The following is a 15897-nucleotide window of genomic DNA, read 5'->3' as shown; positions in this document are numbered from 1 at the left end:
AGAAACAGAGAGGAGGCGTGGCCACGGCGTGACCGAGCGATCTGATTGGTCGGGAGGAGGACAATCCCAAAAGGGGCGTGGCTCAGCCCGGGGTCGTGGGGGGTGGGGCAGGTGTGAGGGCGGGGTGGGGGAGGGGCCGGGGTCACCCCGGGATTTTGGGAGCAGCTCCGGGCGCTCCCGGTGCCTCCGCAGCTCTCCTGGAGCCCCTTGAGGCCCTGCAAGAAGCAGAGGAAGGGGTCTCTGGGGGCCCCAGTCCCATTTCTTGAATGCTCCAAGGCCATGAGGAGGGGTCTCTGGGGGTCCCAGCCAGGAGACAGGACTGCCAGTTGCTTTTCAAAGTGCAGTTTATTTTTCTTATCTTCTACAAAAAAAGTGAGTTCTAGTTACACACGACAACAGCATGGCTAAAAGTTGCAAGACTTATGGCCACAAGGATTAAGGATTTATTCACCAACAAAACACGGCCAACAAATATATTTATGTTTAATTCAAAACGAAGAAATTTATTCTAATTGCAGTGTGACCTTTCTTAGTGTTCAAGTTTAGGACAAATTTGGGGAAAAAGAGCTCCAAAGGGCCCCCCCCCTTTTTCTTTTTCACAATTCCTTTCTTCACTGAGCTCAGAAAATATTGTTCTTCAGGTGAAAATGGAAAAAACGGTCAAAGCAGCCAGGGGAGGAGGTTACAGCTGAGCAGACGGCAGAGAGCAAGACACAGCCCACAACCGAAGCACAGCAAGAGAGAGAGACGGAAAACACCAGCCTAGATAAAACCATCCGAGGGAGGGACCGGCAGCTGCACGGGGGAAGCAAGGAGAGGAGCCAGTCTAAACATCAACCCATAACATTCCACCCCTTATCCCATATCGTGATCATTGACACACGATTGGGATACACACTCACTAAACACGATATGAAAACTTCCTCTGACTTGCTTAAACCTTCAACACTTACACATTTCTTTCTATTCATAGAATCTAGTATACAATGGTGGCAACACTCAACAATAACATTTGTCTATACTTCATCCTATGGTCAGATCTCCCTTAAGGCCTTCAGACTGGGCAGGGCCTGCTCGGTTGGTGGAACCTCGAGTGTTAACTAACCAAGTGGCTTTTGCCAGGTGCTGCTCCCAGTTCTTGAGAGATCCCCCACCCAATGCCTTTAAGGTGGTCTTCAACAATCCATTGTACCTCTCCACTTTACCTGCAGCTGGTGCATGGTAAGGGATATGGTACACCCACTCAATACCATGTTCCCTAGCCCAGGTGTTGACAAGCTTATTTTTAAAATGAGTCCCACTGTCTGACTCAATTCTCTCAGGGGTACCATGCCTCCAAAGGACCTGCTTTTCCAGGCCCAGGATGGTGTTGCGGGCAGTAGCATGGGACACAGGGTAGGTCTCCAACCATCCAGTGGTGGCTTCCACCATGGTCAGCACATAATGTTTTCCCTGGCAGGTCTGAGGCAGTGTGATGTAGTCAATCTGCCAGGCCTCTCCATACTTATATTTGGACCATCGCCCCCCATACCAGAGGGGCTTCACCCGCTTGGCCTGTTTGATGGCAGCGCAAGTGTCACAGTCATGTGACACCACAGAACCACACGGAACTGAGCCCTGAGAATCCCCCGGTGTGACACAGCCAGAGACCCCCCAGCCCCATCATCCCCCGGTGTGACACGGCCAGAGACCCCCCACCCCCATCCCCCGGTGTGACACGGCCAGAGACCCCCCCAGCCCCGCCATTCCCACCAGGAGAGGCCCGAGACCCCCCAGGACCGCCCAGGGAGGAGGGGGACGGAGACACCCCCGGGCCCCCCGCGCTCCCCGCCCACCCGAGGGTCTCCGACCTCCTCTGCACGGGGCGGGCGGGGCTGCGAGCTTGGTTTGGGTGGCGAGTGACTCGCTGGGAGAGCAAAGATCAGGCACAACACTTGATGTGGTTTTATTTCAACTTTATTTTGTCATTACTTTTAGCAGGCCGGGCCGATGCTCTGTCGGGGTCCCTCGGTGTCCTCGCCCCCGGGCCGATGCTCTGTCGGGGTCCCTCGTTGTCCTCGCCCCCGGGCCGATGCTCTGTCAGGGTCCCTCGGTGTCCTCGCCCCCAGGTCGATGCTCTGTCGGGGTCCCTCGTCGTCCTCACCCCAAGCAGAGGAGCGGGGAGCGGGGTGTCTCCGTGGTTATCCTGTGGGGAGATGTGGGAAGGGGTCAGGTCACCGCGGTCCTTCTCCACCATGGAGGGGGGGGCCGGGTGATCTGTGCTTATCGCGCTGTGGGCTGGGTGGTCTCCGTGGAGCGGAGTCACGGGTGGGGTCTCCGCGCCCTTCGTTACCGGGCAGGCGGCGCAGAGCGGATCTCCGCCCGCCCCATGGGTCTCCTCCCGGCGCTGCTCGGAGCTCCTCTCCCGGGGTCTCCTCCTCCTGCCGCCGCCGCCGCAGCAACTGCCAACCCGAGCATCGGCGGCTCTTTATATAGCCGGAGCAAGCCCCGCCCCTTTTAGGCTCAGCCAATAGGAGTCGAGAAAAAAGCGTGTGGGTGGGGTAACAATAGCCCGCATTGTGAGGTAACAATGAGGGGGCGTGGCCACAGCGTGACCGAGCGATCTGATTGGTCGGAGGGAGGAGGATCTCAAAAGGGGCGTGGCTCGGGCCCGGGGTCGGGGTGGAGGGGCAGGTGTGAGGGTGGGGTGGGGGAGGGGCTGGAGTCTCACCGGGATTTTGGGAGCAGCTCCGGGCGCTCCCGGTGTTTCTGCAGCTCTCCTGGAGCCCCGTCAGGCCCTGCAAGGGGCTCTGAGCTCTCCCTGGATCCTTCCCTTCCTCAGGTGAACCTTTCCAGCACTCCCAGCCCGGGTCCCGAGTGGCCCCAGCAGCTCCACATCATCCAGGTGATGTCTCAGCTCTGCAGGTGGCGTCTCACCTGAGCCGGGTCCAGGGGCAGAATCCCCCCAGAGCTGGGGGTCAGCCCAGGGTACCTCTGCGGTCATGTCCAATCTCTCAGCCACCCACACCCTGTTCATTGTGGGAGCTGCAGCGGTGACACCAGTTATACCAAATGAAGAACCTGCCGGTGTTGATGTTATTTTTCATGCCGCGTGTCGCTGCCGCGGTCGCTGCCGGGTGAGGATTCCGGATTTCAGATCAGCACCAGCGGCTCTTCCGCACCCTCGCGAGCCGCGCAGGTGCCGGGACGGCAAACCTGAGTCAATCACTTTTCCTGCTGAACTCCATTGGCTGCCGTGGGGAAGGGGCGGGGCTTACCCGCTATATAAAGGGCGAGCAGCCACGTTTCCCTTAGTGCTGTTCCTGCCACTGCTGAGGTGCGGCCTCGCAATGGCGTCCGCGCTCCAGCCCCTCCGCTCCCTCAGCCGCGCCGCGCTGGAGCCCCGCGCCCGCCGCCTGCACCTCAGCGCCGCCCGGTACGGCCCGGGGCACCGAGGGGGTGCGGGGGTGGTTGGGGGGGCAGGTGGGAGCAGCGCCCGCCCCGCTCCGCTCGCTGAGGGCTGTGTGGGGGGAGGCCCGGCCCGGTTCGGGCTCCCCCGCGCTGGGGTCGCGGCCCGATTCGCCCCCGCGGTTCCGGGCTGGGCGGGCGGGCCCCCAGCGGCCGCGCCGGGCGCTGCAGGCTGATGAAATCCCGCGGCCGCCTTGCGTGGGAGTGCGGGGCTGCTGAGGGGAACGGGCGGGGAGGGAGCGGGAGCGGCCCCGCAGCGGGGCTGGGCCGGGGGGATGGAGACGGCACAGAAACAGCCGGGAGGATGGAGACAGCCCGGAGTGAGAGGGACAGAGACAGTCTGGGGGGATGGAGACAGCCCGGAGTGAGAGGGACAGAGACAGTCTGGGGGGATGGAGACAGCCCGGAGTGAGAGGGACAGAGACAGTCTGGGGGGATGGAGACAGCCCGGAGTGAGAGGGACAGAGACAGTCTGGGGGGATGGAGACAGCTCAGAGTGAGAGGGACAGAGACAGTCTGGGGGGATGGAGACAGCCCGGAGTGAGAGGGACAGAGACAGTCTGGGGGGATGGAGACAGCTCAGAGTGAGAGGGACAGAGACAGTCTGGGGGGATGGAGACAGCTCAGAGTGAGAGGGACAGAGACAGTCTGGGGGGATGGAGACAGCTCAGAGGAGAGGGACAGAGACAGTCTGGGGGGATGGAGACAGCCCGGAGTGAGAGGGACAGAGACAGTCTGGGGGGATGGAGACAGCTCAGAGTGAGAGGGACAGAAACAGCCCCAGAACGAAAGGGACAGAGACCAGAGCAGAGCAGGGCTGCCTGGGACCAGGGGGATGGGGACCACCCGATCATCCCCAGAATGAAAGGGACAGAGATCCTCTGGGCACTGGGGTGAAAGGGACAGAGACCCCTCTGAGTGAGGAAGGAGACTACCCCCTCTTCTTGGTTACTCCTTGACAGAGACCCCTGAGCATTCCCTGGTGTGACAGAGGAAAAAAAAGCACCCTGAGCATTCCCTGGGCATTGGGGTGACAGGGACAGATCCCTGAGCCTTCTGTGGTACGGCAAGGACAGAGACCCCTGAGCACTGGCCAGGCACTGGGGTGCCAGGGGCAGAGACCCCCGTGCAGCCCACCCTGCTCCAAGCACTGCCCTGAGCTCACTCCGGTGCTCTCCCTGCCCCTGGGGTCTCCGGTGTCGGGGGAAGATCCCGGTGAGTTTTGGAGCAGTCCCCAGGGAATGGGCACGGCCCCGAGGCTGCCAGAACTCAGGGAATATTTGCACAGGGCGGGATTTTGGGGTGTAGTGCCAGGAGCTGGGTCAGTCAGTGATCCAGCTCGGGATGTTCCGATTCTGCCTCACTTGGTACCAGCTTTGATCCTGGAACCGCGCCTAGAACACGCTGCTGCCAAAGCCCAGGGACCGAGCCTTTCCGCCGGGGCTGGCTCCTGGTGGCCCCGGGGCTGCGGTGACACTTTGTGCTGCAGGGGGGACGCCGTGGTGATCTCGGGGAGGAAGCTGGCCCGGCAGATCCGGCAGGAGGCGCGGCACGAGGTGCAGCAGTGGGTGGCTGCAGGCAACAGGAGGCCCCACCTGAGCGTGGTGCTGGTGGGGGAGAACCCGGCCAGCCACTCCTACGTCCTCAACAAAACCAAAGCTGCGGCTGATGTGGGTGAGTGAGAGGTTTCCTTGTTAAAAATAGCACAGTTTGGTTGGGAATCCTCGATGCTGGAAGCTTTTTGGGATGTACCCACCTGTTGGCTTTTTTACCTTTATCCACAATTCAGGTTCTTGTGGCTGCTTGTTGTACTGGGGTGTGGTTAAGTGTGGTCTGTTTGATCCTTCAGGGTAACTCAAGCTTTTGTTTGGGGTTTTTCAGCTCTCCCAGAGCCATAAAAAGCACAGGAGGGGATTTTTGGCCTCTTTTTTCCATCTTTTTCCTCTCTGCTCTTTGACTCCTTCCCATCCTGCAAATCAAGGTCCTGCTCAGGGTCAGGGCTGATCAATGCTATCATTTAACCAGCAGCTGAGCAGCTGAGGCTGCTTTTGGAGCTGGCATTTTTAGGCAAACTTCCCTTTTTTACTATATCCAGGCCCTGTGGTTTTAATTTTTATGGGGGGAGCAGCCTTTGTTTGAGTTTTTCCCTGCCCTGGGAGGTTCCCAAACACCCTTTCCCAGGCCACCAGTGCCACATAATCACCCTCAACAACAAATCCCGAGACTTGTGAAGGTCTCTCCAGCCTGGGAGCTGCACAAACCCTTCCACCCTTGCCGATTAAGGCAGGCAGTGAAGCGGGGCGGTTCAAAACCACAAAATGTGGGCGGGTCGCTGTCTGGCTGACGCTTGGGTGTGGCCGTTCCAGGGATCAGCAGCGAGACCATCCTCAGGCCGGCCTCCATCACCGAGCAGGAGCTGCTGGAGCTCATCGGCAAACTCAACAGCGACCCAGCCGTGGATGGGCTGCTGGTGCAGCTTCCCCTGCCCGGTGAGCAGCTCAAATCCCCCCCAAAAAGCTGCCAAGGGCTGCAGGCAATGAGGGGAGGGGATCCTGCCCCTTAGAACCAGGGAATCAGTTCCCCCCTGCTGCATTCCCAAAAATCCCCAGGGATTGCAGGATGGAGAGCACAAGGGGGGAAACCTGCCCTGATGCTGCCCCTCAGCACCAGGGGATCAGTTCCCCTCTGCTGCATTCCCAAAAGGTTCCCAGAGGTTGCAGGATGGGGAGCACAGATGGGATCCTGCCCTGATCCTCCCCCTCAGCACCAGGGGATCAATTCCCCCTGCTCCATTCCCAAAAAGCTCCCAAGGATGGCAGGATGGGGAGCACAGAAGGGATCCTGCCCTGATCCTCAGCACCATAGGATCAGTTCCCCCCTGCTGCATTCCCAAAAAGCTCCCAGGGGTTGCAGGATGGGGAGCACAGAGGGGATCCTGCCCTGATCCTCAGCACCATGGGATTAATTCCCCCTGCTCCATTCCCAAAAAGCTCCCAGGGGTTGCAGGATGGGGAGCACAGAGGGGATCCTGCCCTGATGCTGCCCCTCAGCAGCAGCTGCCTGCAGGATTCAGTGGCTGCAGGCCATGGAATCTATTTCTGTCTGGGAGGATCAGCTTGCTAGGGTGGGAGTTTGAGCTGGGTGATGCCTTGGGGCTGCCTGGAAATGCCCTGGGTGTGAGCAGGGCTGGGAGTGCTGGGGAGCTTCAGGCCACAAACTCTGAATGGGCTCCAGGGTCAGAGCTCTGGCTCAGGGTCAGAATTGCAGCTCAGGGTCAGAGCTCCAGTTTGGGGTTGCAATTCCAGCTTGGGGTTGAAATTCCAGCTCAGGATTCAAGGTCAGAGCTCCAGTTTGGGGTTGCAATTCCAGCTCAAGGCTCAGAGCTCAGGGATTGGGGTCATAATTCCAGCTCAGGACCTGGAGTCAGATCTCCAGTTTGGGGTCACAATTGCAACTCAAGGCTTGGGGTGACAATTCCAGTTTGGGGTTACAGTTTGAGCTTGAGAATCAGAGTCAGAGCTCCCATTTGGGGTCACAATTCCAGTTTGAGGTCACAATTCCAGCTCAAGAATTGGGGTCAGAGCTCCCATTTGAGGTCACAATTCCAGTTTTGTGTCACAATTGAAGCTCAAGGCTGGCGTCACAATTCCAGTTTGAGGTCAGAGCTCTAGTTTGGGTCACAATTGCAGTGTGAGGGTCACAACTTGGCTCAGGGTGACAATTCAAGTTTGGGGTCAGAGCTCCAGTTTGGGGTCACAATTCCAGTTTGACATCACAGCTCAAGAATTGGGGTCAGAGCTCCCATTTGAGGTCACAATTCCAGTTTTGGGTCACAATTGAAGCTCAAGGCTGGCATCACAATTCCAGTTTGAGGTCACAATTCCAGTTAGAGGTCACAGCTCCAGTTTGTGGTCACAACTGCAGTGTGAGGTCACAACTTTGGCTCAGGCTGACAATTCAAATTTGGTGTCAGCTCCTGTTTGGAGTCACAATTCCAGCTCAAGGCTGGGGGTCAGAGCTCTGACCAGGGCTCGGTGTTGCTGAGGATCAGAGCTGCAGGGCACAGCTGGAGCACAGCTGTTCCCTGAGCTGGAGCACAGCTGTTCCCTGAGCTGGAGCACAGCTGGAGCACAGCTGTTCCCTGAGCTGGAGCACAGCTGTTCCCTGAGCTGGAGCACAGCTGGAGCACAGCTGCTCCCTGAGCTGGAGCACAGCTGGAGCACAGCTGTTCCCTGAGCTGGAGCACAGCTGGAGCACAGCTGTTCCCTGAGCTGGAGCACAGCTGGAGCACAGCTGTTCCCTGAGCTGGAGCACAGCTGGCACAGCTGTTCCCTGAGTTGGAGCACAGCTGGCACAGCTGTTCCTCAGCTGGAGCACAGCTGTTCCCTGAGCTGGAGCACAGCTGGAGCACAGCTGCTCCCTGAGCTGGAGCACAGCTGCTCCCTGAGCTGGAGCACAGCTGCTCCCTGAGCTGGAGCACAGCTGTTCCCTGAGCTGGAGCACAGCTGGAGCACAGCTGCTCCCTGAGCTGGAGCACAGCTGCTCCCTGAGCTGGAGCACAGCTGGCAGAGCTGTTCCCTGAGCTGGAGCACAGCTGGCAGAGCTGTTCCCTGAGCTGGAGCACAGCTGGAGCACAGCTGTTCCCTGAGCTGGAGCACAGCTGGAGCACAGCTGTTCCCTGAGCTGGAGCACAGCTGTTCCCTGAGCTGGAGCACAGCTGGCACAGCTGTTCCCTGAGCTGGAGCACAGCTGGAGCACAGCTGTCCCAGCTGTCCCTGAGCTGGAGCACAGCTGGAGCACAGCTGTCCCAGCTGTCCCTGAGCTGGAGCACAGCTGGCAGAGCTGTTCCCTGAGCTGGAGCACAGCTGGAGCACAGCTGTTCCCTGAGCTGGAGCACAGCTGGAGCACAGCTGTTCCCTGAGCTGGAGCACAGCTGGCACAGCTGTTCCCTGAGCTGGAGCACAGCTGTTCCCTGAGCTGGAGCACAGCTGGCACAGCTGTCCCAGCTGTTCCCTGAGCTGGAGCACAGCTGGAGCACAGCTGTTCCCTGAGCTGGAGCACAGCTGGCACAGCTGTTCCCTGAGCTGGAGCACAGCTGTTCCCTGAGCTGGAGCACAGCTGGAGCACAGCTGGAGCACAGCTGTCCCAGCTGTCCCTGAGCTCTCCCTGTCCCTGCAGAGCACATCGACGAGCGCAGGGTGTGTAACGCCGTCAGCCCACACAAGGACGTGGACGGTTTCCACGTGCTCAACGTGGGCCGTATGTGCCTGGACCAGGACTCCATGCTGCCTGCCACACCCCAGGGTGTCTGGGAGATCATCCAGAGGACAGGTGAGAGCACGTGGGCACCTCATGGGAGTTCCAGCTTGGTGAGACCAAGTGCTGCAGGATCTGGCTGGTTCCTGGGAATTCCTGCACAGGTTGGAGGGTTTCCAGCTGGAGAGCTCAAGGGTTGGGTATGAAGAGTGGCACAGGTGACATCTGAGCTTTGTGTGACAGGGACAGCACCAAGGGCATGGCTGGAGCTGGGGCAGGGGGTTTGGGATGGGTTTTGGGAAAGGTTTTGCCCTCAGAAGGTGCTGGAGCTCCAGGAGCATTTGGATTTGGGGGTGTGTGTGCAGGGTTCCAGGGTGGGAATTTGGGGATGCCTGTGCAGGGCTCCAGGGTGGGAATTTGGGGGTGTGTGTAGGGCTCAGGGCTGAATCAGAGGTCCTGTGGGTCACTCCCAGCTCAGGACAGGCTGTGCCTGTGTGATTTGTCCCCTGCAGGGATCCCCACGCTGGGCAGGAACGTGGTGGTGGCAGGCAGGTCCAAGAACGTGGGGATGCCGATCGCGATGCTGCTGCACACCGACGGCAGCCACGAGCGGCCCGGAGGTAGGGGCGGGGTGGCCTCGGGCAAGGACCCTCCCAACTCTGCTCTTTCACCTCCTGAAGCACTCCCAGCAGTTCCCAAGGACCCTCCCAACTCTGCTCTTTCACCTCCTGAAACACTCCAGCAGTTCCCAAGGACCCTCCCAACTCTGCTCTTTCACCTCCTGAAGCACTCCCAGCAGTTCCCTGGTCATTGCCCCCTCCTGTCATTGTGGAGAGCCAGGAGCTCCCCCCCGAGCCTCCTTCAGTGACTCCTTGTCCTGTCCCACCCCAAATCCCTGCCTCTCCCTCCAAGGGTGATCCTGGGGTTCACCAGCAGACCCTGATGTTCCTGAGGAGCTCAGGGGTGGCCTTGAAAGTGAAGATGAATCCTTAAAACTCATATGTTCATGGACAAAGCCTCTCCAACTAATTAAACTTTCCAAGTTTATTAAGGCACTCCAGGGGGTAATCCCCTAGAGATGTGGCAGCCCCTATAAAGTTCCTTGTCCTCTGTTTGTTTCCCAAAATCTTACATTCCATACATTTGCAGCACCTCCCATCCCCTCTCTCTATTAAAATGAGGCCAATAGTCCTTCACATGTGAGCAATTCTTCTCTTGAATTGGGTCTGTGTTCTTGAAGCATGAAGTAAGGAGAGTCTTCATCAGTTTTCTGTGACCCTCTGGCACAATCCAAGGTCCCCTGCTTTGTGATGAACTGGTACAAAGTCCAGGTTTAACCATTGTTTCACTGGTGGTTTCAATTTGTTCTTATAATCCTCTTCTATAAATAAAAGTGAAACAAGTTTATCACAATACCTCTGTTACCTCCAGCTTAAGCATCTAATAATTAACCTATAATCTAATAATTTCTTTATCTAATTTGCACCCTGATCAATGTGGATTGCTTCTAACCTTTATCTACAATCTTAACTCTCCAAAGTGATGATTCAGAGCTGCAGGCAGTGGCTGGGCTGGGAGTGTGTTACACCCTGATCAATGTGGATTGCTTCTAACCTTTATCTACAATCTTAACTCTCCAAAGTGATGATTCAGAGCTGCAGGCAGTGGCTGGTTGGGGCAGTGTGTGACTCTGCCCTGTCCCCACAGGTGATGCCACCGTGACCATCTCGCACCGCTACACGCCCAAGGAGCAGCTGAAGCAGCACACCATCCGTGCTGACATCGTGGTGGCAGCTGCAGGTCAGGGGGCTGGGGATGTTGGATCCTGGTCATGGAGTGTCCCTGGGGGCTCTGAGAGGGTCCTGGAGCTGGGATTGCTGGTGTGTCCCCGGTTTGGGGTTCTGGCTGTGGAATGGGGAACAGCAGCTGAGCACAGCTTGAACAGCCAGGGAGAGTCGTGGGATGGGCTGGGGTGGGAGGAAGCCCAGCAGGATCATGGATCCAGCCCTGGAGCCCTGCACAGGCACCCCAGAATCCCACCCTGGAGCCCTGCAAGGGCACCCCAAAATCCCACCCTGGAGCCCTGCAAGGGCACCCCAAAATCCCACCCTGGAGCCCTGCAAGGGCACCCCAAAATCCCACCCTGGAGCCCTGCAAGGGCATCCCCAGAATCCCACCCTGGAGCCCTGCACAGGCACCCCAGAATCCCACCCTGGAGCCCTGCAAGGGCACCCCAAAATCCCACCCTGGAGCCCTGCACAGACACCCCAGAATCCCACCCTGGAGCCCTGCACAGACACCCCAAACTCCAAACACTCCTGGAGCTCTGGCAGCCTCGGGGCTGTGCCCATTCCCTGGGCAGTGCCCAGCACCCTCTGGGGGCAGAACCTTTCCCAAAACCCAGCCTGACCCCCCCTGGCCCAGCTGGAGGTGGGATATGGATGGAAAGTGCAGGAAAGCTGAGGATGCTGGGGGTGGCTCTGTGCAGAGGTGGGGTGGGTGTGACTGGGAGGTGTGAGCAGAGCAGGGGACACTCCAGGGATGGAGATAAAGCCAAGCTGGGGGTGGATCCCCCTGATATCTGGCAGGAGCAGATCCTCACCCCACCCTAAAAGGCTGGGTTAGTCCCAGGATGTTTCTGCCAGCCCTCCCTCCCTCCCTGGCCCAGCCAAAGCTGAGCCCAGCTGGGCTGGGGTGGATTTGGGGTGGGTTTGAACACTGCCCCAGCTCCTCCTGCCTTGGTGCAGGTGGAAAATGCAGCAAAGAGCTGCAGAGGTGAAATGCTGGAAGGTTTCCCCTTGCAGGAGGGGTCAGGTTCTGGCTGTTCTGCCAGAACTCCCTGAGGAGGAGGAGGAGGAGGAGGATTCCTGTTCTGTGCTCAGAGATTATCAGGGAACATGGAGTAATGGAATTTGGACTGCAAGGACCTTAAAGATCACCCTGTTACAACCCTCTGCACACTTCCCACCAGATCAGCCCTGTCCAGCCTGGCCTTGGACACTTCCAGGGATGGGGCAGCCACAGCTGCTCTTCCAGGGACAGATTCCTTCCAAAAATCCAACTGGCATTTCCCCTTTGCCAGCTGGAACACCTGAGCTGAGCACCAGTAGCTGGTTGTGCCACTGAGGGGAGATTTGCATTTCTTAGGATGGTTTATGTTGGAAAAAAACCTTAAAACTCCTGAATGCCATTTGTTTTAGAAGCAGGAAGGCACAGGTGGCTTGGAATACCCTTGAAACATTGGGATGAGAGGGATCAAGGGGTAGATTGGCATTTCTTAGGATGGTTTAGGTTGGAAAAAAATCCTTGAGATTCCTGAATCCAAATTATTTTGAGAAGCAAGAAAGCCCAGATGGGTTGGAACATCTTTGAAACACTGGGATGGAGGGATCAAGGGGGAGATCTGCATTTCCTAGGATGGTTTAGGTTGGGGAAAAAACCCTTTAAGATTCCTGAATCCCATTTTTTGAGAGATGAAGGGGGTAGATTTGTATTTGTTAGGATGGTTTAGGTTGCAAAAAACCCCATAAGACTCCTGAATCCCAATTATTTTGGGACGCAGGAAGGTGCAGGTGGGTTGGAACATCCTGGGAATGTTAGATCAGGGGGATTGGGAGTAGATTTGTATTTCTTAGGCTGGTTTAGGTTGGAAAAAACCCTTGAGACTCCTAAATCTAATTATTTAGAGAAGCAGGAAGACCCAGGTGTGCTGGAACATCCTGGGAACGTTGGATCAGGGGGATTGGAAGTAGTTTTGTATTTCTTGGGCTGGTTTAGGTTGGAAAAAACTCCATAATACTCCTGAATCTCAATTATTTAGAGAAGCAGGAAGCCCCAGGTGTGTTGGAACGTCCTGGGAACATTGGAACAGAGGGATTGGGAGTAGATTTGTATTTCTTAGGATGGTTTACGTTGGAAAAAACCCTTGAAATTCTTGAATCCAATTATTTAGAGAAGCAGGAAGACCCAGGTGTGCTGTAACATCCTGGGAACATTGGAACAGGGGGATTGGGAGCAGATTTGTGTTTCTTAGGATGGTCCAGATTGAAAAAAAACCCTTGAGACTCCTAAATCTAATTATTTAGAGAAGCAGGAAGATGCACGTGGATTGGAACATCCTGGGAATGTTGGAACAGGCGATTGGGAGTAGATTTGTATTTTTTAGGCTGGTTTAGGTTGGAAAAATCTCCACAATACTCCTGAATCCCAATTATTTAGAGAAGCAGGCATCCCCAGGTGTGTTGGAACATCCTGGGAACATCAGAACAGAGGGATTGGGAGTAGATTTGTGTCTCTTTGCAGGCATCCCCAACCTGATCACGGCCGACATGGTGAAGGAGGGCGCGGCCGTGATCGACGTGGGCATCACGCGGGTGCAGGACCCGCTGACGGCCCGGCCCCGCCTGGTGGGCGACGTGGATTTCGAAGGTGAGGAGACTCCTGGAGCCTTTTGATGGCCCCTGGGGAGGGGGAGACAGAGCCAGGTTTGTGTCACTGAGCTCAGGGATGTCCCGTGGGGAGAGGAGCCTCCTGAGCCTCCGCGCGCCAGTCCCAACCTTTTTGGCTTTTGGGTGCTCTTGGGCCTGGCTTTTGGGTGCTCTTGGGCCTGGCTTTTGGGTGCTCTTGAGCCTGGCTTTTGGGTGCTTTTGGGCCTGGCTTTTTGGCACATTTAGGACTTGGCTTTTTGCTGTTTTGGGACCTTGTGCTTCCAGGCCTTCCTTGTTGCTTTTAGGCTTTGCTTTTTTGGTGCTTTTGAGCTCGGCTTTTTGGCCCTTTTAGGCCTGGCTTTTTTCTTGTTTTGGACCCTTGTGCTTCCAGGCCTGGCTTGGCACTTTTCCCCACCCTGCCCTTGGCAGTTCAGCTCCTCTCACAGCCAGGCTGGACCCACTGGGCCCTGCCCCCCAACCAACCGTTCCTAAAGCCTTAATCCTGACATAAACCATGTGGCTTTAGGCTGGGAAGCCTGGCCTGGCCCCTAAGCCCAGCTTTTCTCCTCAGGGGTGAGGAAGAAGGCGAGTTACATCACGCCGGTGCCGGGCGGCGTGGGGCCCATGACGGTGGCCATGCTGATGAAGAACACCATCATCGCAGCCAAGAAACGGCTGAAACCGCAGCGGCGCGAGGCCCTGCCCGCCTAGCGGGGCCCTTGGGCCGGGCCTAGCGGGGCCCTTGGGCCGGGCCTAGCGGGGCCCTTGGGCCGGGCCTAGCGGGGCCCTTGGGCCGGGCCTAGCGGAGCCCTTGAGCCAGGCCTAGCGGGGCCCTTGGGCCGGGCCTAGCGGGGCCCTTGAGCCGGGCCTAGCGGGGCCCTTGGGCCGGGCCTAGCGGGGCCCTTGGGCCGGGCCTAGCGGGGCCCTTGGGCCGGGCCTAGCGGGGCCCTTGGGCCGGGCCTAGCGGGGCCCTTGGGTCAGGCCTAGCGGGGCCCTTGGGCTGGGCCTAGCGGGGCCCTTGGGCCGGGCCTAGCGGAGCCCTTGAGCCAGGCCTAGCGGGGCCCTGCCTGCCTAGCGGGGCCCTTGGGCCGGGCCTAGCGGGGCCCTTGAGCCAGGCCTAGCGGGGCTCTTGGGCCGGGCCTAGCAGGGCCCTTGAGCCAGGCCTAGCGGGGCCCTGCCCACCTAGCGGGGCTCTTGAGCCAGGCCTGACAGGGCCCTTGAGCCGGGCCTGATTAGGGGCCCTTGAGCCAGGCCTAATGGGGTCCCTGGGAGCTGGGCCTAGCCATGGGCCCCTCAGAGTTAGGTAGAACAAGGCACCCTCGAGCTGGGTCTAGCCCAGGCCCTTTGAGCTGGGCCTAGCCAGGAGTCCTTGGGCTGGGTCTAGCCAGAGGCTCCTGAGAGCCAGGCCTAATTATTATGTGCCCCTGGGAGCTGGGCCTGCCAAGGGCCCTTGAGTCAAGCCTAATGGGGCCCCTCAGAGCCAGGCCTAACCTCATGGGGCCCCTTAGAGCCAGGCCTAACCTCATGGGCCCCTCAGAGCCAGGCCTAGCCAGGCCCTGTCTGGCCCAGCACGTTCCAGGCTGGCTCCCACAGGCCGGTAGGAGCTGCAATAGTTTTTATTTATTGTCTCACACGTGGGGCTCTTCCCCACCCGCAGGTCACAGGGATTTGTTGGAAGTGTGGCTGGGCTGGGATTATCCAAACTCCTCCTGCTTTGTGTTTGAGCTGGGATTATCCAAACTCCTCCTGCTTTGTGTTTGAGCTGGGTTTATCCAAACTCCTGGTTTGTGTTTAGTCTGGGATTATCCACACTCCTGGTTTGTGTTAGTCTGGGATTATCCAAACTCCTCCTGCTTTGTTTTTAGTCTGGGATTATCCAAACTCCTCCTGTTTTGTGTTTAGTCTGGGATTATCCACACTCCTGCTTTGTGTTTAGTCTGGGATTATCCCCACTCCTGGTTGTTTAGTCTGGGATTATCCCCACTCCTGGTTGTGTTTAGTCTGGGATTATCCCCACTCCTGGTTGTGTTTAGTCTGGGATTATCCCCACTCCTGCTTTGTGTTTAGTCTGGGATTATCCCCACTCCTGCTTTGTGTTTAGTCTGGGATTATCCCCACTCCTGCTTTGTGTTTAGTCTGGGATTATCCCCACTCCTGCTTGTTTAGTCTGGGATTATCCCCCCTCCTGAGCCAGCCCAGCCCCTGCTGGGGATCCTGGCAATCCCAGCAATCCCATGGGATTCTCACCTCAATGCCTCTGTTCTCCAATCCTGGCATTCCCAATTCCCTCCTCACTGCTGGATGTTTAGTTTAAGCTCTTCTGTAGAGGAATTACTTGAAAAAAAAAAAAAAATTCAAATGAAAGCCATATTTGTGTCCTGGGCCTGCACAGGCCCTGAGCTGGTGTAACATGTTCTGGAGTGCAGCTAGGCTGAGCTTTTTTGCTCTTTGAATTGTGAATTTTTTAAAAGCCTTTTTTTCTTTTTTCCTTTTTTTATTTTCCTAACCAAAGAACACCTTGGCAGGTGGGTGGGGGTGGAGGTTTCCTGCACTGTGTTGTAAAGTGTGAGTGCTCAGTGAGTAGTGCAGGCTGGCTAAATAAAGTGTGAGAAGACAAAAAATCCTTTTTGTGCCCTGATTATTAATTATTACTGAGCAATTATTTCATTTCTGGAAATGAGCAGGGGTTGTTTGAAAGCCTTTGTGAGTTTCCTCTCAGCAGGGCTCCCACCCAGAGACAAAACTGCTCCACCTGGGCTGAAAAGTG

The 15897-nt window shown here is 57.3% G+C and overlaps 2 protein-coding genes across 4 annotated transcripts in view; both read left to right on the top strand.

The window, feature by feature from the left end:
- Window positions 1–242: 242 nt before the first annotated feature.
- The window catches only part of TACR1 (tachykinin receptor 1), a 124561-nt gene continuing 108906 nt past the window's right edge, over window positions 243–15897 (top strand). For both annotated transcript variants that reach the window (XM_079328855.1, XM_079328856.1), the window contains exon 1: window positions 243–252. The gene's annotated coding sequence lies outside the window, so the exon portion shown is untranslated. The remainder of the gene's footprint in view (window positions 253–15897) is intronic.
- MTHFD2 (methylenetetrahydrofolate dehydrogenase (NADP+ dependent) 2, methenyltetrahydrofolate cyclohydrolase) lies at window positions 2949–15757 on the top strand. Of its 2 annotated transcripts, none has more exons than XM_079328858.1 (9): window positions 2949–3415; window positions 4937–5121; window positions 5814–5936; window positions 8626–8778; window positions 9216–9323; window positions 10411–10503; window positions 13006–13131; window positions 13702–14019; window positions 14674–15757. In XM_079328858.1, exons 1-8 carry the CDS (start codon window positions 2982–2984, stop codon window positions 13839–13841), a joined length of 1362 nt encoding a protein of 453 aa, XP_079184984.1. In that variant the 5' UTR covers window positions 2949–2981; the 3' UTR covers window positions 13842–14019; window positions 14674–15757. The 2 variants fall into 2 exon arrangements, with proteins under 2 accessions (XP_079184984.1, XP_079184985.1); XM_079328859.1 differs by having other exon boundaries at window positions 3255–3415; window positions 13702–13932; window positions 14591–15756.

The sequence above is a fragment of the Erithacus rubecula genome (assembly GCF_903797595.1).
Source record: "Erithacus rubecula genome assembly, chromosome: 29".
NCBI classification, from domain to species: Eukaryota; Metazoa; Chordata; class Aves; order Passeriformes; family Muscicapidae; genus Erithacus; species Erithacus rubecula.
Note: the sequence above shows the minus strand (reverse complement) of the source record. Positions and strands in the feature narration are given on the sequence as shown.